This window comes from Aulonocara stuartgranti (assembly GCF_965226115.1).
Source record: "Aulonocara stuartgranti genome assembly, chromosome: 15".
NCBI classification, from domain to species: Eukaryota; Metazoa; Chordata; class Actinopteri; order Cichliformes; family Cichlidae; genus Aulonocara; species Aulonocara stuartgranti.
In genome coordinates, this window is record NC_138951.1 from 33760129 (window position 1) to 33787184 (window position 27056).

Consider the following 27056-nt stretch of genomic DNA (forward strand, 5'->3'; position numbering starts at 1 on the left):
CCGAGCATTATGACTGGTTTTGGTGACGATGTCAGAGAAGTAGGACCTCCTTGCACTCCTCAGTTGTAAAATATAATTGAAGTTTCTCTTTATAGATGTCATAATGAACCTGGAGTTTTATTTTTCTCCAAACAGTTCGGGTTTTAGAACACATTTTGTGTAATTACAACAATATGTAACTTATGACCTGGTTGCATAAAGAAAACAGACACATGCATGGCCTTTTGCCACGTTCTATGGGAACTGCAGAAGTCATCTATGGACTAAAGCATTGTTTAACTGTAGCGCACTCTAGTGGACAAATTTGCACCGCTACTATGGCAACTGCTTATCAACAATCCACCGTAGGTCCGGCGGTAGAAATGTCTCAGGCTGGTGCGGAAACCCTGCTTAAAACCGTAATCGGGCACATTGTGCACGAGTGCAGGCTGAGGGGACATGCGGTGTCGGAGACGCTGGCAGCTTTTATGGTCGGTAAAACGAAGTAAGCACTTAGTCGTTAAGCTAACGCTGCTGCTGCACACGTTCACGATGTTCTCAAACATCCACAGGTGTCTGCTGTGGTGCTGGACCCAAGAAATGGCTTTAATGTTGACAGGACCCTTACTAAAGATGATGTTCAAAAACTCGAAGAGGTGAGCTGCTTTATTTCTTTTTCTAATTGGTGTTAGTGGTTCTGAAAATCACTGTGTATGTTTGAGTCGAAATTCTGTTCTGTTACAAAATTAGGACGTAGAAGGGGGCTTCCCATGATGCACTGCATTTCTTCTCCATTTAGTGAGGTTATGGGAGAAAGGCCAAGAGTCAGACGTTTCCATTTAACAGGAGGCAACTTCAAACAGGGAGTGGCAGCTGCGCTCTCCTCTTCTGAGTCCTGATTTTTTTAGATCCTGTTTTTTTTTTTTTTGTGGCTATTTCATTTACTTCTGTAGTTTCTGTTTTGTTCCCTTGTCTTTGATTTCTCTTTATGACTACTATTGTATGACAGTAAAGCCCATTTTTATTAACATATATTACACTTGTTACACTTGTTACTGCTGAATCTGAGTTCACCCCTTCTTCTTTTGGTGTAAGACTAACACAAGCAATGATGGTAATCTATTCAGTTCAATTTATTTTTATTCATACAGCATCAAATCACAACAGAAGTCGCCTCACGATGCCTTATATTGTAAGGTAGCCCCTACAATAACACATACAGAGAAAAACCCAACAATCATATGACCCCCTATGAGCAAGCACTTTGGCGACAGCAGGAAGGTAAAAATTCCCTTTAGCAGGAAGAAACCTCCACCAGAACCAGGCTCGGGGAGGGGCGGCCATCTGTTGCAACCAGTTGGGGTGAGAGAAGGAAGACAGGATTAAAGACATGCTGTGGAAGAGAGCCAGAGATTAATAACAAATATGATTCAATGCAGAGCGGTCTATTAACACAGAGAGAGTGAGAAAGGTGACTGAAGAAGAAATACTCCATGCATCATGGGAGTCCCCCAGCAGCCTACACCTATTGCAGCATAACTAAGTGGGGATTCAGGATCACCTGGTCCAGCCCTAACTATATTCTTTAGCGAAAAAGGAAAGTTTTAAGCCTAATCTTAAAAGTAGAGATGGTGTCTGTCTCCCGAATCCAAACTGGAAGCTGAGAAGAAGAGGGGCCTGAAAACTGAAGGCTCTCCCTCCCGTTCTGTTTTTAATACTCTAGGAACAACAACAAGTAGGCCTGCAGTGCGAGAGCGAAGTGCTCTAATAGGGTGATATGGTACTACAAGCTCATTAAGATAAGATGGGGCCTGATTATTTAAGACCTTGTATGTGAGGAGCAGGATTTTGAATTCAATTCTGGATTTAACAGGAAGCCAATGAAGGGAAGCCAAAACAGGAGAAATATGCTCTCTCTTTCTAGTCCCTGTCAGGACTCTTGCTGCAGCATTTTGGATTAGCTGAAGGCTTTTCAGCAAGTTTTAGGACATGCTGATAATAATGAATTACAGTAGTCCAGCCTAGAAGTAATAAATTCATCAACTAGTTTTTCAGCGTCACTCTGAGACAGGATATTTCTAATTTTAGAGATATTGTGCAAATGGAAGAAAGCAGTCCTACATATTTGTTTAATATGTGCGTTGAAGGACATGTCCTGGTCAAAAATGACTCCACGGTTCCTCAGTGTTACTGGAGGCCAAGGTAATGCCATCCAGAGTAAGCATCTGGTTAGATACCATATTTCTAAGATCTTCAGGGCCGAGTACAATAACCTCAGTTTGATCTGAATTAAGAAGCAGAAAATTAGAGGCCATCCAGGTCTTTATGTCTTTAAGACATTCCTGCAGTTTAACTAATTGGTGTATGTTATCTGGCTTCATGGACAGATAAAGTTGTGTGTCATCAGCAAAGCAGTGAAAATGTCTCCCTCTGCAACATGTCTTCCAGCTGTGTCTGGATAAACTCACAGAAAAGTGCAGCCCATCCCTTGACACTATCAAAATGCAGGTGTGCTTTGACATGAATTATACCACGAAATGTAAGTATAACCTCATTCTGATTTTATGTGGCACCAACACATGTATGTAATGTATGCTAAGCTTGCTCGAGGTTGTTCAATTTTTTTTATTTTTTTTTTAGATTTATTTTGCTATACAACATCTGTCTAGTCGTCTACAAATGCCAATGACCAATTATTAGCATCCATCTAGTTTCATCTGCTTATCTGGGTTCGGGTTGCAGGGGCAGCAGTCTAAGCAGAGAAGCTCAGCCCTAACTCTCACCAGCTACTTTTTCAAGCTTATCCAGGTTACATAATCTTTTCAGCGTATCATTGGTCTACCCATGGTCTCCTCCTAGTGGGACATGCCTGGAACACCTCACCGAGGAGGCATCCTAGCCAGATACCTGACCCACCTCAGCTGGCTAGTTTCGTTGTGGAGGAGTAGTAACTCTACTCTGAGGCCCTCTCAAATGACTTAACTCCTGTTTCTAAGGGAGAGGCCAGCCACCCCTTGAAGAAAGCTTATTCCTGTCGCTTGTATCTGCAATCTCATTCTTTTAGGCCCTACCCAGAGCTTGTAACCATAGTGATGAGACTGTAGATTGACAGGTAAATCAACAGCTTCGCTTTTACAGACCAATCTTTTTCAGCAGTAGGTTTTCAGTACGTATGCAAGGAGAGGACGTAATGCTTTCCATGTCTTCATGTGCAGCTGCTTTGTAACAAATAAATGGCATACCTAGTGCTGCAATCAATAAAATCATCACATTGTTGCAGTCTTGTCCTATTTGTAGCAAAAGTGTTGCTTTTTGCCATTATATATTTTTTGTTCTTTACAGATCAAAGTAGGCTATGCTAAGTTGGTTCATTTTTGTGTCAACCAACGAGTCCAATCAATTGATAACCACTGTTGCATTTCCCATTATCTCCAACTTGGGTTTTATGTTTAGATGAGCTGTCTAATGCATAGAAAGCCTGGATGTGTTAAACTGCAGTTCAGCATAGCCATGCTGAACTTGTTTAACAGAGGCACTAGAGGTCATAAACCCCGATCTTAAATGATACATTTCCAGACTAGTTAAAACGTGTGTTGGTCAGCTTAGAAGCTGATTATCTGAAGCTGTCATATGTGGGTTTATTTAGTCATGTTTGTGCTATTGCAGTGCTCTATTTGAGTCACGTACAGACTTCAGACTGCAAAACCTTGCCACAATGACTTTTGGTGATGACCATGTGTGTTTGTGTAGGTGAGTTTCTTGAGGATATCCACCAGTCAGAAGAGTCCAAGCTGAGTCCACTGTGCAGAGAGATCACTGACAACAGGGTGAAATCAAGGAAGGAATTGGATGGCCTTTACCAGAAAATCACCACTTATATCCTGCAGCGCTCTGCTATGGGTTCGCCTACAGATACCAACACTATGGAAGAGGCTACAGGTCTCATACTACTTTTCATTGTTCCAACTACAATGTCATGTCTGCATACTGAAAATGTAATGCCACGTTACACCAAAGGCTGCGCTACTAATTCTAACCCCAGATCATCCAGACAGCACTTTCTGCTATTCTCAGTGATTCTCCAACATATGTCTTGTGAGCTGACTATGAACTTCAAAACATTTCTGATGAACCACAAGTCTGTTCATATTATGTAACATCAGACTTCCAGTTAGAAAGATCAGGTTCTGAAAGGGAGCAAATTGTCAGCAGTTTTCTGAATGGAATCTCTTCTATTCACAAAATAAATGAACAATTTTACATAATATGGTGCAGAGGTTCCCGGGGGGGTATAAAAAAAAGAAAAAAGAAAAAAAGAAAGCTTGGACACTGGCTTCACCTGCACAAGTGCCGAGGTAGGTCTCTGCGACAGAATTAGTTTCCCTTGCATCGGCAGCACGCGCTGGGTTGTCCAAATCACGGACAAACAGTATCCCACATTCTTTAGTTTTAGTTCACAAACACTTGTTGTAATAAATAACTACTCCTGACATTTTGGAGATGTTAGCTCTTTACAGTGGGGCAAAAAAGTATTTAGTCAGCCACCAATTGTGCAAGTTCCCCCACCTAAAATGATGACAGAGGTCAGTAATTTGCACCAGAGGTACACTTCAACTGTGAGAGACAGAATGTGAAAAAAAAAAATCCATGAATCCACATGGTAGGATTTGTAAAGAATTTATTCGTAAATCAGGGTGGAAAATAAGTATTTGGTCAATAACAAAAATACAACTCAATACTTTGTAACATAACCTTTGTTGGCAATAACAGAGGTCAAACGTTTACTATAGGTCTTTACCAGGTTTGCACACACAGTAGCTGGTATTTTGGCCCATTCCTCCATGCAGATCTTCTCGAGAGCAGTGATGTTTTGGGGCTGTCGCCGAGCAACACGGACTTTCAACTCCCGCCACAGATTTTCTATGGGGTTGAGGTCTGGAGACTGGCTAGGCCACTCCAGGACTTTCAAATGCTTCTTACGGAGCCACTCCTTTGTTGCCCGGGCGGTGTGTTTTGGATCATTGTCATGTTGGAAGACCCAGCCTCGTTTCATCTTCAAAGTTCTCACTGATGGAAGGAGGTTTTGGCTCAAAATCTCACGATACATGGCCCCATTCATTCTGTCCTTAACACGGATCAGTCGTCCTGTCCCCTTGGCAGAAAAACAGCCCCATAGCATGATGTTTCCACCCCCATGCTTCACAGTAGGTATGGTGTTCTTGGGATGCAACTCAGTATTCTTCTTCCTCCAAACACGACGAGTTGAGTTTATACCAAAAAGTTCTACTTTGGTTTCATCTGACCACATGACATTCTCCCAATCCTCTGCTGTATCATCCATGTGCTCTCTGGCAAACTTCAGACGGGCCTGGACATGCACTGGCTTCAGCAGCGGAACACGTCTGGCACTGCGGGATTTGATTCCCTGCCGTTGTAGTGTGTTACTGATGGTGACCTTTGTTACTTTGGTCCCAGCTCTCTGCAGGTCATTCACCAGGTCCCCCCGTGTGGTTCTGGGATCTTTGCTCACCGTTCTCATGATCATTTTGACCCCACGGGATGAGATCTTGCGTGGAGCCCCAGATCGAGGGAGATTATCATTGGTCTTGTATGTCTTCCATTTTCTGATGATTGCTCCCACAGTTGATTTTTTCACACCAAGCTGCTTGCCTATTGTAGATTCACTCTTCCCAGTCTGGTACACGTCTACAATACTTTTCCTGGTGTCCTTCGAAAGCTCTTTGGTCTTGGCCATGGCGGAGTTTGGAGTCTGACTGTTTGAGGCTGTGGACAGGTGTCTTTTATACAGATGATGAGTTCAAACAGGTGCCATTCATACAGGTAACGAGTGGGAGACAGAAAAGCTTCTTACAGAAGACGTTACAGGTCTGTGAGAGCCAGAGATTTTCCTTGTTTGAGGTGACCAAATACTTATTTTCCACCCTAATTTACGAATAAATTCTTTACAAATCCTACCATGTGGATTCATGGATTTTTTTTTTTTTTTTCACATTCTGTCTCTCACAGTTGAAGTGTACCTCTGGTGCAAATTACTGACCTCTGTCATCATTTTAAGTGGGGGAACTTGCACAATCGGTGGCTGACTAAATACTTTTTTGCCCCACTGTATATAGTAAAGTTACAGTGGGATACAAATAATATCCGGCCTGTCCTACCACGATTTGTTTCCCCAGTTCAAATCAAGGACAAACAGTATAACACAGTTGTTTATGTTTTTGAACCCATTTTGCACACAGAGGCATTTTTTGAGAAATGTATTGATAGCAATGTTGAATATTACACAGGAAAAAAAAACAACTACACGTAAAATAATTACACCGTGACGCCTCTGCCTTTCTAAATGGAGGGACAGTAACTGCGTGTGTATACGTAAGCGTGTAAAACCTGAAGATAGACAAAATACTGTTAATCTTACTATCTGCCATTCTGCAATTCATCTCATGTAAACAACGTGGCGCACAGCGTGACGTGAAAAAAGGCACCACTCGTTGCGTGACTAACTCTGTATTCCTTGTCCACACGTAAACGCAAAAAACGGCGTTTTTAAAAAAAAATCTGTTTTCAGTGATTCGAAACTCCGTTTACGTGTGGACGAAATGTCCAAACGCGTAGAAACAGCTGCGTTTTCAAAAATACCCGTTTAAGTGTGGACGTAGCGTAAAAGAGTTCTGAGATTATTTTATAACTACCTGTAATTTATTGCAGTTTACTTGTATTTGCTTAATTGTTTACTAAATGTTTGAGGTGTGAAATAAACCGCAACGGAGTTTGAAAACAAAATATGGGTGTGTGTGGTTGGAGGATATGTTTGTGCGGGGGGGGTGTTTAGTTGGTGGGGGGGCCCGAACATTTTTCTTGTAAAACAATGGGGGGGCCCAGCAAAAAAAATTTTGGGAAACACTGATATAGTGTAACAATTAGCCATGCAAATCTAATCAGGAAAAATGATGATCCAGGAGATGAGGAAGCCTGGATAGGTGATAATAGAATGGTTAATTCCATATTCTTAGCCGATACTACCATAAAAGAAATAGTAGCAATCGTAAAAAATTGTAAAAATAAAAAAATCTACTGATTGTGATGGTATAGACATGGTCATAATTAAAAAGACAATAGATTGTATAAGTACTCCTCTTTGTTATATTTTTAATCTTTCGCTACAGTCAGGAGTATTCCCTGACAGAATGAAAGTGGCAAAAGTAATACCATTATATAAATCAGGAGATAAGCATAGTTTTAACAATTATAGGCCAGTGTCTCTTTTATCACAGTTTTCAAAATTGCTAGAAAAACTCTTTGCACAAAGACTTGATAGTTTTATTGAAAAATATCAACTAATACATGAAAACCAATTTGGATTTCGTAAAAATAGGTCAACGGCATTAGCGTTGTTGACTTTTATTGAAGATATTTCATCTGCAACACATAATAATAAATACACAGTGGGAGTATTTGTTGATTTAAAAAAAGCTTTTGATACGATACAACATTCTATTTTGATTTCTAAATTGTATAACTATGGAGTGAGAGGAGTAGCATTGAATTGGTTAATGAGTTATTTAGAGAATAGGTTGCAATATGTTTATTATTTTGGCAATACTTCTGAAAGACTGAAGATTGTATGTGGTGTTCCTCAAGGTTCTATTTTGGGACCTAAACTCTTTAATTTATATATTAATGATATTTGTGACGTATCTAAAAGGTTAAATTCGATTTTATTTGCAGATGACACAAATTTTTATTGCTCTGGAGAGAATTTGAAAGACTTGGTTGAAATTATGACTTTTGAGATGTTAAGAATAAAAAAAATGGTTTGATGTAAATAAATTATCTTTGAATCTGACAAAAACGAAATATATGATATTTGGCAATCGTGTAAAGGAGGATAAAGTCATTATGTTTATAGAGGAAGAATTGATTGAAAGAGTTACTGAATTTCGTTTTTTGGGTGTAATAGTGGATGAGAATTTGACATGGAAATCTCATATTGAACATATTAGAAAGAAAATGGTCAAAAGTATTTATATTTTGGGTAGTATAAGAGATTTATTAAATTATAAAACAATGCGTATTTTATATTTTTCTTTGTTTTTTTTCATATATCAACTATTGTGTTGAAGTTTGGGGGAATACATATGAGAATACCATAAAACCTTTAAACCTATTACAGAAGAAAGTTATACGAATAATTCATAATGTTAAATATAGAGAACATACAAACAAATTATTTATAGAATCAAAATTATTAAAATTAGGAGATTTAGTGAAATTACGGACATTAATTATGTTTAAGGCTAAAAATAATATTTTGCCTTTTAAGTTACAAAGAGTATTTTTGATGTGTTCAAGGGGAGAAGAGAATAGAAGGAAATTTTATTTTAAACATCAGTTAGCCAGGACTACACAAAGATTAATGAGCACAACGGTTAGGGGTATAAGACTGTGGAATTCACTTCATTATAATTTAAAGAATTGTATAAATTTACAATGTTTTAAAAAGTGTTATATGTTTAAAACGATAACTCAGTATGAAGAATGCGAATGAATGTGATGTTGGTTTGGGATTCGACCGGAGAGAAATGTCAATATTAGTTTGTTCCTGATTTTTGGTGCCCACCGGTGATATAAGTTCGATGGTAGATAGGGGGCAGGGTTTAATAAGAATATTTTCTTCTTCCTGCTCCTTTTCACACATGGTTGTTGTGTTTTGTTGACAGAAGATGTGGTTGTTTTGTTTGATTTGTAGTACCAAGTGTGAAATAAATAAAAATGAAATGAAATGAAATGGTGGTGGTGGTAATAATGATTATACATGCAGTGTGTCTAACGTTTGACTTCTCTTCTTCCTTTGCCATAGCTGTCCTGCAGAGCGTCTTCCCTCAGGCTGAACTGGGAAACTTTCGAGTGGCCTTAAAGAGAGACCAGGAGCAGCAGCTCAAAGAACTCACCATGATTGTTACTGGGATCCGACTCTTCAACAAAGCCAACAAGAGGGGTGAAGAGGAGGTTGACATCCATGAACTAAGTACAGTTTTTATGCTTATTTTTCACTTTGCCAGCTTGAGATTGATTGTTAGAAGACCTCTACTGTAGATTTAGCTCAGTGACTGTCTCTTTGCTATTTGAAATTATAAGCAGTCGCATGCAGTTAAAATACTTTTAAAAACATTTGTAGGCCGACCAACAACATTGGCCGACAGTTCACCAAAATGAAATGAAATGTCTTCATGAACCAAAAAGTCCAGCTGTTTTCGTTTCAAGCCTGTAACACTATAGACCTTGCTCCATAATGGTGGTTTGTGAGTGTTGTACGACTGGGCAGAGGGGAGGGAGAGGGGACACCTCTGCAAAACGCAGTTTCAGTTCAGCAACATCCACTCTGTAAACCTGTGACAATCTCCCCAGTGTGTGTAGCTTTGCCCTGAGGGTTAGAACGTACACATCTTTTTTTTTTTTCTTGGTTGGGCTTGGACCTTTTTTGCAGTTTTCTTTAATCAGGTTGACAACTTAAGTGTCCGAGACATGAATGAAGTGTCCTGGTCAGTCAGTATCTCTTTCGATATGCCGACTCTGGAGATGACCTGAAACTGTGTCTACACGACACTCTTTGGTAAAGTGGTGCACAGCAGCATTGCTTCAGGTTATCCTGTTGCGTAATCCACCAGAACTAATACAAAGTGATATCCCTCTGCACTCCAGTGAAATGGCTTCATGGTATGTGGCTGCAGAATGTGTGAAGTGATGATGAGGTGGACCCAAAAGGAGAGAATCAACAGACGTGAAACTGGGACTTCACAAAAACAGAGCTGTTTTATTCATAGATTGCACGAAAACACAAACAAGGAGATAGGACTAAACTAGCAAGACAGTTAAACTCGGGAAACTAAACACTAGGAACCTAAAACATGAAATGCACATATGGGACAAGACGGGCTGGTGAGAACACACGTGGATGCACATGACAGACGGGGGAGACAAAGAATAAAGCACAATGAGAGGAACACGTGTACAGAAAAAGGAGACAAAAACATAACGACTGGACACACAGAGGGCGAGGGAGCTATATGCACAGAAACGTAAACACAGACAACAAGACAGATTCTCACAGGAGGCACAAAAAGGACCTAGCAGACGAGAGACTAAACTGGGAACACAAGAAAACTCAGAAACATAGAAAGAATAAACTCAAAACGAACTAGAGAAACTTACATCATCATTATAATACAAAAACACAATAAACTCAAAATGCTGGGTCCAACACCTAGAATTACAAATGGCCTGATGAGGTTTGCACCAGTGTGCTCAAACGGGACGTCCATTAACAGGAGTGGGTGCAAGGGTGCTTTTGGAAAGGGTGGCTGGTTCACCAGCTGACATTCTGGGCAGGGCGCACGCTATTGGTGCATGTTTTCCTGTGTTCTCCTAGTAGTTTTCTATCTGTTTCCCAGTTTAGTTCCTTAGCTTCCCAGTGTCATAGTGCTTTGATTTTAGTTCATATTTCTAGTTCCTCGCTTTTGGCTTTGTTTGTTGTATGATTAAAGAGTCATTTACAGCCAAAATAAAGCTGCCACTTTTAGTTCTCACCCTTGCGTTTATGAGTCCTGCATTTGGGTCCTACATCCTGCCTGCCACACAGTGAGCCTTGACATGTAAAGGCACTCAGCCTGGTCTTGTAGCCAGTTGAGCTGCTGTTGATGCACCAACACCTGCTCCCAATGCATCAACTCCACCACAATATCTGCCAGCGTCACTCAACTGCGTTAGTCATAGGCCCATCATCCCACAACTGGATTTCGGTACCAATCGTGACAAAAAGATCCAACGCACTCAGCATCACAAAGTAAGTGAACGTTTTTTTGTGGTGCTTCACACTCTTTAGTTTCTGCAGGCCTCCAGCTGCCTCCTTCAGCACAGCACACAGCTCTGGCATCAGGTAATTTTGTCCAACTCAAATAGGGGAGGCATGATTGATGATGGAGAGCTGCTGACCACACCCTGAATCTATCACTCCACCCCTCCATTGCAGCTGAGCCACAAATCACGCCCCATTACATATGCATATGTGCACCTTAGATGTTGAGGGTTTCTGTGGGGAGGTTTAACTGTGGACAGTACTGTTTTAAAGAATCTGTCAGGTTCAGCCCCTGACACAAGTTGTTACATCAAAAGAGGAAACAAACAGGTTACTCACAGGGCTGGGGGAGGCTTCAGGCTCTTACCCAACTCCACTCTGTCAGGCCTCTTTCCAGTGGTGATGGCAGCCAGCTCCAGCTCCAGCATCTCCCACATGTCAGCTTTCTGTTCTGTGTCCTGTGCTGTCACAGGGCTATCACGCCCTGACTCGGGTCCTCTCTTCTCTCCAGTTCTCCTCCTCCTATTCTTGCTTTCTAGTTCCCCTGCTGGATTTTCTCTTCCAGTCTTTCTTCAGCCTACTCAATCTTAATTTGGGGCATGATAAAGTCCAGCTGAATGTATATAGATTCACAAAACACACAGATCTAACAACAGTGATATTTATACCTTTTTGTGTTCTCCTTGCAGTGCCTGCAGTTCTTCAAGAGGCTCTTCCAGTCACCAGTAAAAGCATAGCAAATGAGCTGTGTGTGACACAGACTTTGGTGTTCAAGTACACTGTTGTGCTGGAGAAGCTAACAAGCTCTGATGTTCAGCTGGGACATTCTGACATGCCCGTTATTCTCCTCAAACAGGCTTTGTACAATGCCAGACAGCATGAAGTTTTCCTAAAAATGTTACTGGTAAGGTGGCAGTAACTTTAAACAAAATGTTAAAAACATGGTATTTACATGGAGACTACACCTGTTATAACAGTGATATCAGTCATTTAATAATAACAATAGTACCAACTTTTAGTGCTTTGCAAAAGTCTTGAGCTAGGAAAAAAGAAATGGGTGCAGTAATTAATTGAAACGTGTACTACAGTATATTAAGACAGTGTTTTAAGCTGTGTACACACTGAAAGCTATTTGCTCACCACATGATCATCATGAAGCTGACCACTGGGTGACTGGCCTGAAAGTTGAGCGAAGTTTATCTTAGGTCACGCCCACTTTCTGACTGGAGAGGTTCACCCATAGATGGCTGAAGCCACTGAATGTCATTTGTATGATCTCTCGTAGTGAAATCACTACAAAAAGCATCCAGTGCGTACATAGCTAAAAGCAAAAACTGATTGTATAATTCTGAATTTAAAAGTCGGCAGCATTTAAGAGGATAAATAAATTTTTCCAGTGGGCGACTATCACGGACTAATGTGAAGTGTGTATCAATTAAAGCAAGATGCCTGTATAATTATAGAGTAGTGGTAACAACACAACATGAAGTGTACATTTTAAATACACTTATAAAATAACTGCATAATACTTTAACAATAACTAAACTAACAACCTTAAATTGCAGCTGAATAATATTGTCAAATAATAAAACTGAAAAATATTTTCTACCTGGATGTTGCATCCTGGGTCGAGCGCTTTAACCAGCTGTTTTACCAACCATATGGTCACAAAAGTGATGATCAGGCTGAAATAATTGAATACTGTTATTTCAGCCTTAGTCTCATTTTGGTTATTGAGTATTTTTTCCTTGAGATACTCACTGTTAAAAGTTTGGACAATAAAAAAGCACAAAACGAAACAAAGCATGCACAATGTTGTGTGTACACCCATTGCTATTTCATATGTACCACTGGGCATTTTAGGCTATTTTCATCTTATTTAAGGTGATTTTTTTTTTATATTAAAATATTTAGTGAAATATTAATTTTCCTGTACCACCAGGCTGATGCAAATTCATGTGCTAAGCATGTTGAAACCCTGCTGAGTGACGTCTCATCACAGATGAAGATGCTAAAAGAAACTGTGCAGTCAAAAACAGCAGTACCAGCTGCAACAGTTTTCGTAAGTTGCTTTGTTTTGAAGTGTTAAGTTGTTACAGTTAATGTCTTTTTATATTTCATCTGAAGGAATAGATGGAAGTGTGTACAAGATTTTCTTTCTCCTTGATTCTTATATTTGTCTGTAACTAGAGTCTTTATTTTGTCATTTCTCATTATTCAAGATGCTGTCAAAGTTATGGTTTGAACTTCGGGATGAGGGTGAGTTCCTGAACATGCTCAATAAAATCATGCTCAGACTCCAGCCCTTCTCTGCCTCCCAGGCCAGGATTTTCTCTGAAGCATATCTAGAAAGTCTGTTGGAGGACTCAGAGGTGAAGACAGACGAACAGAGAATGCTTGAGTCTTCAGGTATGGCTTTGGTCACCCGCAGAAACAAAACTGAATTTTCCACAAGAGTTACAAAAAAGAGAAATTAAGATCTATGCTTTTGCCAGTCTTAAATGTGGTTGTGATTTATTTTGTCTTTCAGATAACTGCGTTGATCCAGCTTCCCTGAAGACACAGGAATGGCTTTTTCCTGAAACAACAGTCAATTTTGAGGAAATGCCCCTACAGTATAATGGATTCTGTGGCTACACACTTGTAACCAGAGATGGCCTTCTACTTCCAGGTACGATTCCAGTGTGATGGTTTTTTGCTTAGGTAAAACACATTTAGGTGTGTGAGTAAAGGTGTCAGCTTTCTTTAAAAACACTCATGAAGTTGCAGGGAATTATGAAGTTGTTCTCTGAATGGTCACAAAGGTGGTGACCAAAGCCTCTTCATAGCTATAATTATACTGCCTTCCTGATCCATCCATCCATCCATCCATCCATCCATCCATCCATCCATCCATCCATCCATCCATCCATCCATCCATCCATCCATCCATCCATCCATCCATCCATCCATCCAGAATTTAGGCTAGTATTGTAATTAAAATGTTATATTATAAAATTCAAAAATGGAATGCAGTCAACTGTGTCTGAGACACCTTTTAGAAGCTCTAGTTAAGAATGTGTAATGCCTTTGATTTTCCAAGTATAACGTTCTATTGTTGATTGTGAAGTCACGATTATTCCAAGCTGGTGAGTGAAGAGGACGAAGCTGCTGACTTGGTGCTCAGTCATGCTGACAGAGTTGATGCTATAACATATATATATATATATATACAGTGATGTGTGTTAATAGTCTGCCTACTAAATATAGGTTTGATAACAGTATGTCTTGGCATAATGCTTGTTCAAGTTTGTAACTAGAATGAATCAGATTTAGGTTTATTGAACCAGGTTCAGCTGGACAAAGGTAGTGATATTTGGGGTGGGGTTTGGAAGTCATTTGCCTTCTGTGGGTGGTTGGAGAGCTGTTTGAATGGTCACCTAACATGTGTAATACTAATGATAGTCTGGACTCTCTTACCTGTCTGTAAAACTTGCTTTTGGCCTTAAATGTACTGCAGCTATTTTCCACAGATTTGTTGAATTTGCTGTATTTTAAAAGAATGCAATCCCTACAATCTACGTAATATATTTTACAAATCGTGTTTTTCAAGTATTTATTTTTTATTTTATTTTTTTATTCCCTACACTTCGGTTGAGGGATCATATGATGATACTGCTTTAATTGCACAGAATCAGTATAGAAATAATATCAGTTGTTGATCATTCTTAGTAGTCTGTGGGAGCGCTGTTTGGCGTCACTCATTAAGACCAGGCTGAATGCTAACAACGTGTTAATTCTCTCCTACATGTCAGCACATCAAATTTTTCCACCTATGACTAACTAAATAAATAAATACTGCAGTATTAGGTTGACACTGATTTACAGGACATGTACCTGTTTTTGCAGCTGGACTGTCTCTTTCACAGCCCTGAATTTCTGAACCAGAGTATTAAAATTAATCATAAAGGTGATATACTAAGATTAGCAGCAGACAACTTGAGTAAAGCTGTCCATCAAGTAAGCAGGCATTCTGTGATTGTTGCCACTATGATGTTATTGGAAAGCATAAATGGTGGGGATTACCAATAGTTTTTAAGTACAGTGTTAGCCAATACAAGTCTTTGATGATAAGGCTAATATGAGTGTTTATCTTAGTGAAACTTCTCACCTGTGTAATTAGATACATTAATCGGTTAGTTAACTGGGCACTCAAAGCACTTCATCACATAAGACTTCATAGAAGCACTTTTTTCTATACTTAAGCACCTTGTCTAACATTCAGTCTCCTTCTCTGATGGGTGGATCAGGGGGAAGATTGTTTCATTAACTTCAAATTAAATGAACATAGAGTAGATCAAAGGGAGGCTGTAGACCAATATTATATTAATGTTTATCTCTTGCAGGTAATCCATACATCGGAGCCCTGAAACACAAGGAGAAGCTCTATGTTTTTACCTCCAAAGAAGCTGCCATGAAGTTTGCCCTTAGTCCAGACAGCTTTGTTGCAGAGGTTGCAGAAAAAGCCAAATACTCCCCTGAACTCATTCAGCTCCTCAAACTCCACCAACAGTTTTCCTGTATTAGTCCATACTCTGATGTGAGCAGACTCTCACAGGTAACTTTCTAATAGCCACAACACACACTTCAAAAACATTTAATGAAATTCACAGGAGCTTTTAAAACTAACTTATGTTTGGACAATCTGTTGGTAGTAACTGATTTCGACTTTTGGTTTGGCAGACCCAGCCAAGAAAGGGTTTACCGGTGAAGCCAGGTATAAAATGTGAGTGTGGCACTCAGACTGAAATTCACCCTGTGGAGAAAAACATTGTCAAGTCATATGAGTGGAATGAGTGGGAGCTTAGACGAAAAGCTCTCAAATTGGTGAGACACGTTCATTTATTTTTCTCACTTTGTAGTCTGATGTGTGCTAAGTGTTGAAACCTATAGTAATACTTAACGGTGTTATAACTTAAAAGTATGACATTTTCTACAAACAGCGTTAGGTAATATATTAAACTTGGGTTGCTTGTAACCTTTTTCAGAGAGAAGTGTTTGTCATTCATTTAAAATGTACAATGTAAACTGTTCTGTTTTTGAATGATTCATGAATGTGAAAAGACTTATCAGCAGTAGCAGAATATCAAAAGTCACAGAACAGAAAAGTAGTATTGGAACAGTTGAGAGGCCACCCTGCCTGGAGCTGTCCAGTGGATTGCACAGATTTGTCACTTCCAGACAGGTTCAGCCCGTTTAATCACTTTCCATAAGAAAGCCACAACTCAGGGTGGAAAAAGCCATAAAGTAAGCAGCGGATCATGGCCTAGACTCGGCATTGTTTATCCCACTCAGTGAGTCTACAGGTTAGATTAGTCTCACGTTTGTGAAAGGCATTGGAGGCAGACAATGGAGATGGAGAACCTCAGGAGCCCACCTGATGGTGACGAAGACCCTCAGGAGACCCTGGAATTCTCTGTCAGCCACGGTCAATTCTGACTACCTTCTTTCTGGCCCATAAAAAGGGAGTAAATGGGCTAAACCTTTCTGGAAGTGGCAAATCTGTGCAATCCAACTGGACGGCTCTAGGCAGGGCATGGAAGTAAGTGTCATGAACGAAAACAAACGCGCATATGCAGGGTGGCCATCCGACGCTCACAGTTATAGTAGCTTTTTGTTTGATGTGTCCTGATGCTCTTTCTTTCTGTCTCCATGTTTTACAGTTTTACAATTTGATGTGGTTTTATCAGAAGTTACATTTTCCTTCATAAGTGTCTTTTCTGATTGTGCTTGGATTATCTTTTCAATTACTGTATGTGCTATAGTGTTTTTTTTCTTATATAATTTTCTTGTGTACTTTATAATAGAACTTCATAGACCTCATAGCACCCCAATGACATGCAGAAATGGTCACATTTACACGTTTTAGCAGATATTAGTTTACTGTACATTTATACTTACTATAAATGCAGTAAGTTTATAGTAAGTATTTTAAGTGCTTAAAGTCTTTGTGTGTATGTTTGTGTGTCGATGTGTAACTTTGCTGCTTTTATTAAGAATGAATATGTTAATTTCTTGGAACAAGGCGTCCCACGGCAGCCTCAGGTTCATCTTTACCTGTACAGCTTTTGTCATTAACAACCCTTCTCTAAATGAACATTGTGCTGTCTGTGTTCTGAGCCTATATCCAGTGAGCTGCAGTTCTCTGGGAGAAAATACTTTGTTGATATTAGTTATCAGAGGAGAATGGCCTAATATCTTTGGGCTGGACAGGAACTCTAATAACCACTTATTACATCTAATGAATGCAGAAAGGTGTCTTTGAACACATCACACTTTGAATCTGGTACAGTATGTATGTGCTCAAAAAAATTATCGGATAGAATAGAATAAAACAGACACGATAGAAAATAGCCTGGTCTGATGAGTCTAGATTTTTGCCACAACATTTGAATGTAGTGTAAAAATGTGGTGTAAACACCATGAACAGGACATTTAAGGCCAAACAAACAGACTGAGAAAAAGCACATACACCAGGGCTGTTGCATTAATAAATGCAGGGAGATAAATCAATGCAAAAACACAACCTTCAACTGTGCAATATTTTCTTTTTTTTCTTTTTAGCTGTGCAATATTCTTCTTCTTCTTTTAACTGTGCAATATTTCCAAGGAACCGTGCAATATTCTAAGGACTGAATCACTGTGTGTATTCTCACTTGTTCATTCTGATACAGTCTTGTACATACTATATTTTTTTTCTTTGTTTAAAATTTATTGTACAGATATACTTCTTTTTCTTAAAAGTGCCCTTTTTTTACTTGTACTGAACGGGTTTGCATACAGTTTTCGTTGTTCGAAAGCACACTGACAGTAAAGATTGTGGTTCTGGAAACCCTGATCCATCTTGCCTTGGATCAGCAGCCCAGGTTGCTCCTGGTGGTGGTATAATGGCATGAGGGATATTATCTATGCATACTTTGAAGTCCATTAGTAGCAACCAAGCATTTTTTTAAATGCCTGGGTAGTATTGTTGACCTTTCCCATCCCTTTATAGCCACAGTGTAACCACCTTCAGATGGCTTAACACATCCTGTTACAAAGCTTAAATCATCTCAAAAGGATTTTATGAACATGACAATGAGTTGTCATTGTAGCACTGAAATGGGCGTCACAGTCACCATTGCAGTCCAACAGAGTACTTTTAAGAACTTTTATAGTGGATTATATAGGATAGGATTTCGAACGGGATTTTCATCATGTATGTGGAAGCCAATGAATGTGTAGCAGCTATGTGATGCTATTGGACCAAAATCCTAAAAGGATTGTTTCCATCACCTTGTTGAGTATATGCTACAAGAACTGAGGGAGTTATGAAAGGCAAACTCTAACCTGGTACTAGCAAGATGTAACTAACAAAGTTAACTGGACCTTACTGTATTACAGTGGTTTCAAGAGTTGGGTTCTGTTTTGTTTGTCTCAATGCACGACTTTATTTACTGACCTTTCATTTCCATGCTTCATATCTCTAGGCCAATCTTCAGACCAGAGTTACCGTTTCAGTACAGACTGACCTGAGTCACATGAGGCGGGAAAATGTCACTCAGACCTGGCTTCCTAAGAATGCTGCCTGTCAAAGCAAGAGAGATGGTGCAAGCCAAGTGCCTAAACCTCAAACCTTTGTAGCAGGTCTGAGAGGACAAAGGGGTGCACATGTTGTCAAAGCAAACCTGACCAGATCTGTGGATGATTAAAGAGAAATAGTTAACAAAATAAAAGTTGATGTAAGAATCTTCTTGTTGTTTTTATCCTTTTTCTTTTATATAGCCTATACCCTCTGGACACACCACCTGCAGTGCTTTTGTTTACAGCACTTGACCCTAAAATTTTAAACCCTGGAAACATGATTCCTGGACTACACCAAACAAGATGCCTAGCTCTAGTTTGAAGGTATGATTCCGTGGCACTATGCAGATCAGCATCCACTAACCCCGCTCTGTGATTTTACATGCCTAACAAGCCTAGGTGCTTGATTTTATACACCTGTGGCTGTGAAAGGGGCCATTGGAAGACCTGAATTAAATGATTTGGATAGGTGAAAGCGCTCACATCTCTCTCTCTCTCTCACTCACACACACACACACACACACACACACACACACACACACACACACACACACTATTAATAAAGTCTGTGTGATTAGTTTCAGGTTCATGCTCCGGTCACAGCTGGCTTTTTTGATACACCTGGGGTATTGCATGTCATGTTAAACATACATTATATCTTTGTTAAGAACAGCAGAAACTGATCCAACATGCCCCAATTTCTCCTTGTTTATCTGAATGCAAGTAGCTACCCTTTGTAACCAAAGAGTCAGGAAGTGTATCTGAAAGTGATGCAGGTCTGTGGTGGATATTTTTCAGAAACAGACACAGGAAACAATAACTAAAACTAAAACCAGGACAAATTGAATCTTGACATTTGCAAAATCATAAATAGCACTCATTTAGTGATCTTTAATTCCAAAAGGCAATCACTACCTTTAATGTAATGGTTGCACAGGAGATACTGTGAGCAGTGTCTAAGTACATAGCTTGTGCATCTTATTAACACAGGCAGTTAAAAACGCCATCCTTTGAAGCAAGTGGTCGTATACAGTCAACATCATATACATTATAATAATCTGTAATACAGCATGCCTTATTCCATGTCTTGGTTTTCTTTGTAAGCTTTGCATTTTTGTATCACTTGGAAGCATTTTAAAACACACCTTCTTGCATTGACACTAGCCTAGAGCTTCACTTAATAATGTGAACAGTAAGATAAGACAAGAGTGCATACACAGATAGTGACTACATTAACATGAGGCTAGGAGCGGTGTTTAAAACAGTATGAGCATCATAATATCACAGTATGATTTAAGCACGTTTTCTTTTTCCCCCCTTAAAAGGTACACAGTGAGTACGAGACTATTTTATTTTGGGGGAAATTATCTGCTCAAACAGCCAATACGATGGCTGAAGCTGCAGCCGATGCACAAGTTCATGAAGATGGAGTACTGGCAATGGCCATCAGATGCTGGCTGCACAGAAATCTCCAACTGCATAGAATTTCATTGATAATGTCCCAAACTGTCCAATCCCATGTTTTTCACATCAAGATTGATTCTCCAGAGCTAAAATCCTTCCTCCTGTTAAAATCCATCAAAAAGGTATTAAGGCTAGAATTGTATGTTTTGGACCACATTTACTCGTTTGACAGGTGTCACAGCCTATCAGGTGTCAGTCCTGGTGGATCCGTGTTCCACTGACGTCCATCCATTTGAATTTTCCAGACTGCAGGCGAAGGGGTAAACCCAAGTCAAATCAAGATCTGTAATGTCACTGCCACAGACAATCTACACCTCCTAAATATGTTCGTTTAAGGTACAATAACAAGGGCACGATGCACACTGACAGTAACAGCAGTCCATTTTATACTCTCAAACCCATCGTCTCAAACCATGTTTCATGGAGAATATGCAATAGACATTCCTCTTTCATTATGGCTCTTCTTCCATTCTATTTTCATTCTTTCATTGAGAACAGGTATAGTTACTGACCCCTCATTCAATACTTAGGAGACAATATCAGGCCCTGAGATAGTGTTAAAAGAGGTCAGACATTGTACAGAGACAATGGCTAAGGTTGGGGATCATGCACAGACAACATGTGGCATGTTTTTAGTCACATTTCAATGCACATTTTAAGAATCAATTTTTAGTAGGCAACATGACAACTAACACATCATAAGAAAGTCAGGCCTTTATGTTTTAATGTTCCACACAGCATTTTTTTTTCTGTTTTCATATTTATTATGCTTGAGACACGGATGAAGTCACAACAAAGTTGTACGTCTGTGTGTACACATAAGACCTCATTTAAGACACCTCCAATTCTGTCACTGACATCCAAACTTTCATCACACATCTAACAGTGCCAGTTCTGTTTTTAAGTCTAATTTTTTAATGCTAACACTTTTGAATCTGGAGAGTGATCTGCATCAGCTTATTTTTTACAATTTCATTTGGTTCTTTACAAACCACATCATCTGCATGGTTGGACACATTGGTAATTGCTGCCATGTCTAAATGTTTCTGGATCATTTCTAAAAGCGGGGCCCCGTGTAGATGGTCAGAACAGTTTCTTGTAGCTCCGCCCATGCCAAAACTTTATATGTTTGTTTATATTTCATTTCAAATTCAAGTGAAAGTGCAGTGTACAGAAGAAACAGTGCTGACTAACAACTTGTGGTTGTATATGACATGTACTGTATACTATGACAAAACAGAAAATTCCCTTTCCCACTTGGACAATTGAAATCTCTCCATGGGATACGTGTGTATCTTTATAGATTATAGCTGAGTACAGTACAATTGAGAAAAACAATGGACATAGCTGACAACTTTTACTATAACTTAACAATCATTTGTCAAAGAACAATGACAGAAACCCTTCCAGGTCTTGATTTATAGAAAGTAACATCTATGCCTCAGATCCATAGAGCCCATTGAATATGTGACCATTACTGTATATATCAAAAAGGAAAGGTTCTGTCCTTGCTCAAGCACACACAGGAATAAGGGAGAGGCACTAATGGTGGTATTTAAAAACTCATCTGTAGGATCATGCAGAGTCTATCTTAAAATGGAGATCTGTATCATGGGTTTTGTCATCCTCGTTCTCTTTGGTGTGCTCCTGTATAAGCCCATTTTGCAGCTTGCAAGCTTCCACAAACAGTGGAAAATCCGACAAACTGGTGTTGCATTCCTTGTCTTCGTTTTCATCCTCTCCTTCGTCTTTTCTTCTTCCTTCATCTGTCGTAGGTATGCTGCAGTCAAAAGCAGGTATGCTGTAACCGTACGCTTCACTATGAGGCCGGCGAGTTTCATCTGGGATGTTTTTCTTTAGGTCTCTATTCCTGTTACGCTTGGCTAGCTTGGTGACGGAGCCAAGGCGATTAAAAATGTTGTCCTCAGACATGGTTTGGGAGCTGGAGCGTCGGTCACACTGTTCGGCCTCTCGCAGTCGAAGGTTGTTTAGCTTAGTGTCGATACTTTCCTGGGAAGAAGTCTTATAGTTGTTGGCATCCAGACTGTTGAAGATGGCACGCCGTTCTGGGGAAAGCATGTCCAGGGACACAGCACGCTGGTCCAGGCCTAGCTGCCGTCTCTCCATGCTTCGGATGGTTGCAGCTCGCTGTAACTTGTCGTGGACTTCTATGCTCATGCGCCGGCGTGTCTCTCTGAACTCAGCTCGAACATTTGCTTTCCACTCAGCTGCATGAGCTTTGATCTCTCCAACCTCAGGAAAAGAATATTGTCAGATATAAGGTTTAGTAAATATACTGCACTAGGTTCCCTTTACCTTATTGTGTGCACCCCACCTGCAGAGCCCCTGAAAACAGAATGTCTGTTTTCTTATCACATGTAATCAGAAACATACTTCTCTGAGTACTTGGAACATGAGACAAATTAGATTAGATGTTAATTCAAAACAGAAGGGATTCTCACTGGAATATGTCACCAGTCAGAAATAGGTTGAACTGTAAGGATGAATAACTTTGGCAGGCAAAATCTGACTAAATACAACTTAATGTATATGACAGAATAAACAGCTGTATAGTAAAATTATGGCAATTTGGTGGCACCCAGATTAGAGGTTTAATGTGAAAACGTACCTCTTCTTTTGTCTTTTTGGACAGCACCCTCAGCCAGTCACTGATCATGTTCAACACTGCAGCAAAATAAGCCAGGCCACCCAAGATCCAGAACCACACTAGCGGTCTGTACCACTCCCGGTACTCAATTCTCCGGTCTCCACCTGATCAGGAAAAAACAAACAAACTTGTAACTGCCTGCAGGTGTCCTCTCCCGAACCTTTCAGGGATTGAAAGGGGGGAATTCATGTATTTTGTTTTATCTGTTTTGGGTCCACAAGCACAGACAAAAACATAACTGGCATAAGTATTTGTTATAGGAGCAGGTGTTGTTTTTTTCTTTATTAGGAAATGTCACAACAGGACCGAGGCCTTCATCCATTACAGGTAAACCTGTCCTTAATGGAGAATTGACATTTCAGTCCAGGGCTGATTTTAGTCTTTGCACAGAATAAAGACAATGCTATCTGACAGTTATAAAATATGTTGAATTACCAATGTGCAGAAGACAATTTACATACTGTTACTAAAAATTGTGGTTGTAAAGCAATCTACATATAAAAACACCAAAGCAGTGACTCAGTTACTCATTACAGTACTTCAGGCTTCCCAAAGTACTTGGAAAACTAGGTGAAGAGAGGAGCTGAGCTATTGCTTGATCACCACTAAGTACACCAAGTGAAGGTGTACTGAGAGCATCTGGCAGAGGCTTTGGTCCACGAGATCTTCGATTCCAGTCTCCAGGAGTGCTTCAACAGCATTCCTGGAGGGAGGAACCAGATGGTGGACAGTGGAGTTGAAGGGAGCTGTCAAGCTAAAGCGTGAGTCCACAGGCTAACTGTGCCATTCCAGGAGGCAGCTGACAGGTACTGGCAGGCCAAGCACAGTATGGCTCTGGCAGTAGCTGAGGAAATCTTTGATCCAGGTGCAGGTGGCATGGGGGATGTGGAAGTGGTCCAGTTTGGTGGTGAGGATGTCTTGTATTATAGTATTGAACACTGAGCCGTAATCCATGAAGAGCATCCTCACCATAGCTCTTTCTGTCTGTGAAGGTTCTCAGTCATCCAGGTTATCGTAGTCAAAGGAGCTCTCATCTGAGAAGCTTCTTCAGTTCTGAAGAATCTTCTCAGATGAGAGGTGAAACGTCTTCAAGCAACTCAAAGAAGTCCAGACGCTTTTCTTTGCAAGCTCCTTTGACTACGATGACCTGGATGACTGAGAACCTTCACAGACACATGTCAAGTGCATTTATACACTCTGAATATAAACAATACTATGCTACCCAAAAGCACAATGTACATTTGTAGATGACACTATATATTTCTTTATTCTTTTTTTATTCCACTGGTTCTAAAGTTGTTCTGGCCTAGAGTGCTTTTGATGTGTTATGTTATGTGTTATGTTAAACTCTGCTGAGTGTTAAAAATACTCAGGACCCTTGTTGGATGATAGACTCACTTTTAAAATCCAAGAGGAACACCCTACAAGAAACTTTTCATCAGATTTTCATATAGAAACAAATCTTGTTTCTCATTCACAAGTTGTAAGATCTTGTCTGTGCTTGATTATGAGATATTGTTAGTGGATTACCTGCTTTAGATTTATCCAAAACAACCTAATTGTTGGGTGTGGTGTTCTGTGTGAATAACAGAGTGTGAATGACAAGGACTTACCTGCCACATAGTCACCTATTCCAACTGTTGTCAGAGTAATGACGACAAAATAGGTTGACTCCAGAGCTGTCCAGCCCTCAATGTGCTTGAAAATCACAGCTGGGATGGTGACAAACAAGATGCAGCCAGCCAGGATAAAGAGCAGCGTGGATGCCACACGGATTTTAGTCTGACTGATTTGGTTTTGTTTATTCTGAGAGGTAAAAGCAGGAGAGGAGAGGGAGAAAGAGAGACATACACATTCTATCAGGAGTATAAGTTATTAAACCAGTCTCATTTTCAGCAGGGCTCTAAGTGTGACTGTGATCTGACAGAGGATTTTGTTCCTCATCTCTTCCCACCTTAGATTAAGATGCTTCTCGGACGATCACCTCAGCGTGGGAAAAGGCAATCTCGATGAAAGGGGTGATGCTACTTTTGTGGCAGCATCACCCCTGCTCATCGAGATTCCTCGTTCACCTTTTGGTTTCCCGTGCATAGTCCGTGAATAGTCATAGTCTTCCCGTGCATTTGTGTGGCTTATATTCTTCACTTCTGCCAGCCAGCCATCTCCCATTCAAGTCCTCCAATGACTGCGTCTCAGGAAACTTCCTAACTTACCTCTCAACATATTTCTGTCCATCTTTGAACTTTGTCAAAAACCTTAAATTGTTTCATGGACAGATATATCCTGCATTTGAGTCTGCCCGTTTTTGTGAATCTATTCTACATGGAATAAATTAAAGTATCTTAATAAGAATAAGTTGAAATGATTTTGTAAACCGCCAAACCAACACATTATTGCATAAAACAACAAGGTTTCAACTTTTTTAGTTTAGACAATTTATGTGTTAGGGTCTTGGTCTGTTACCCAGTTATTTTAATTGAGTTTTGTGGGATTTCTGGTCTAGTTTTCTTTATGTAAACCTGCGATTCTTGGTTTTCTTTGGATTATATTAATGTATATTTTTCTCTTACTGTATCAATTCTGTTCTTGTTCCCTAGTTTTGTATATTATATTTTCCCTTAGTGTTCCATCCTTTTATGTCAAGTCTTCATCAAGGATTTCCCGTTGTTTGGTTATTTCGTGTTTTATTTATTTTATTTATGTTTTCAGTTTTAATTTTGCTAGTATTGTTTTCCCTCATGAGTTTAAGCTGTGTTCCCAGGTGCGGCGGAGGTGTGGTCCCGGGCGCGGCTGCAGGGGAGGAGTGGTGCAGTGAGCTCAACTGGGCGGTGCTGGAGACGCAGGTGAGAACAGCTGATGGCGTTTGGACTGATGATGGTTTCCTTCCCCTTTTATAGTGAGACGGGAGAGGAGCGGAGGCAGAGCTGGAAATCAGCTGAGACCGGAGCTGTCAGACTGTGGACGGTCATAACAAATGAAAACTAGAAATAAACGTGGCATCTGGCGACAAACAACTGTGCGTGTGTGTACGTGTGTGAAGTGCATTTCACACCAGGTGTCACCACTCTGCCTTAACCACCCTTTTGTGTATTTATAGTTGCAGTCTTCCCTTTTATCTTTGTCTGATCAGCTGTTGTTTATCCTTATTTTTACTGTGTTCCTGCTCCCGGCTTTGTACCTGTTCTCATCCCTTCTTATTCTGCAGTGTAGATTATTATTAGTTCCTGGTTTTCAGTGTTTGACTTAACGTTACTTTTTTGGATTCAACTACTAATCTGATAATAAACAGCTCACTTTAAATTTACCTGTGACTGACTCACACGCCTGCTTTGGGTACATGCATCTCTGGAGAATTACAACCCTTAAAAATACACAGCAGCTGTGTATTTAAACTGAACATAAATAAGTAGCATTTGAACAAATTCTACCCAGTGTGTTTCATTTTCATATATATATATATATATATATATATATATATATATATATTTATTTCAGTTTTTTATGTTAAACCAAGGACCCCACATGAAAAACATCTTACTGACGGCCATTTCATTTTAAAAGGCAATAAGTTACATAACACAACAGGACCACTGTGACTCACCCGAAACATTTTCTCCACTTTGGCAATGCTTTTGACAAATATGGTACCCAGCTGGTCCCCAACACCTGCGAGGAGGAATCCAAACAGCGGGATCCCAAATATTGCATACAGAATGCAGAAAATCTTCCCTCCCTCTGTGCTTGGAGCAATGTTACCATATCCTAGAGGGAAAAATGGAGATAGAGGGGGCTATATAGATCTACAATATGCAGGAAAAAAGCAGTTAAGCAGTTAGAAAAGAAGTTAGTGAGACATTCTACTTTGTATGTAAAGTTCATAGCAGGCATTGGGGTGGTTTACTAAAGACTGTTTAAACCCCTAGATCCTCCAGTCTACTGTACGTGTGAATACATGAATCCAGCTTATAGTGTAACACTCAGTAAGTTGGATGAAGTGGGAGAGTCTTCCCGGGGGAGAGAGCAGTGATTAGAGCAGACAACAAAGGACATGTAGATGAAGGGAAGAGAGGTGATGAGAAAGTGTTGTGTAGATATGGTGTTAAGGAGAGAAATGCAGATGGCAGTGGATTTTGTGAAAATGATGGAAATGACTGTGGTCAACACATACTTTGAAAAGAGTGAGTGACAAGCAGTGACATACAAGATGGAGGTAGCTGTAAACACGCACACTACATCTAATGCAGAAGGTACAATTTGGAAGTGATAAGAGACTGCAACGTGGTGTCAGGGAAGAGTTGCCAGAAGACTGGGAAAGTACAGCTGTAGGGCTTAAGGAAACTACTAGCATGGTGTTTGATGTATCCACTGACAGAGGAACGTGGACAAGGAGACCTGGTAGTGCAATGAAGAAATTCAGGAGTGTATTCAAAGAAAATGTGAGACAGTCAGATGAAGTACACAAAAGCACTG

The 27056-nt window shown here is 40.0% G+C and overlaps 2 protein-coding genes across 3 annotated transcripts in view; one reads left to right on the forward strand and one right to left on the reverse strand.

The window, feature by feature from the left end:
- The first annotated feature begins 320 nt into the window (after positions 1-320).
- cfap206 (cilia and flagella associated protein 206) lies at positions 321-18607 on the forward strand. 2 transcript variants are annotated; one of them, XM_082505331.1, is made up of 12 exons: positions 321-470; positions 552-635; positions 2428-2518; positions 3730-3918; positions 8858-9025; positions 11542-11756; positions 12795-12914; positions 13075-13261; positions 13383-13523; positions 15238-15449; positions 15575-15718; positions 18361-18607. In XM_082505331.1, the coding sequence occupies exons 1-12, from the start codon at positions 363-365 to the stop codon at positions 18580-18582; spliced, it is 1881 nt and encodes a 626-aa protein (XP_082361457.1). In that variant the 5' UTR covers positions 321-362; the 3' UTR covers positions 18583-18607. The 2 variants fall into 2 exon arrangements, with proteins under 2 accessions (XP_082361457.1, XP_082361458.1); XM_082505332.1 differs by having other exon boundaries at positions 13174-13261.
- Positions 18608-19317: 710 nt separating this feature from the next.
- Positions 19318-27056, reverse strand: part of kcnk10a (potassium channel, subfamily K, member 10a) — a 33839-nt gene continuing 26100 nt past the window's right edge. The window contains exons 4-7 of the mRNA XM_082504760.1: positions 26188-26348; positions 24200-24392; positions 22548-22690; positions 19318-22171 (exon numbers count right to left, since the gene is read on the reverse strand). Coding sequence (XP_082360886.1) covers positions 21494-22171; positions 22548-22690; positions 24200-24392; positions 26188-26348 — 1175 coding nt within the window. The 3' untranslated portion in view covers positions 19318-21493. The remainder of the gene's footprint in view (positions 22172-22547; positions 22691-24199; positions 24393-26187; positions 26349-27056) is intronic.

Bases quoted from the DNA above. Each gene is read 5' to 3' on its own strand.
- cfap206 (XM_082505331.1), top strand. From the start codon at position 363: ATGTCTCAGGCTGGTGCGGAAACCCTGCTTAAAACCGTAATCGGGCAC. The intron at 471-551 runs GTCGGTAAAACG...AAACATCCACAG, and splicing joins AGACGCTGGCAGCTTTTATG to GTGTCTGCTGTGGTGCTGGA. The intron at 636-2,427 runs GTGAGCTGCTTT...CATGTCTTCCAG, and splicing joins ATGTTCAAAAACTCGAAGAG to CTGTGTCTGGATAAACTCAC.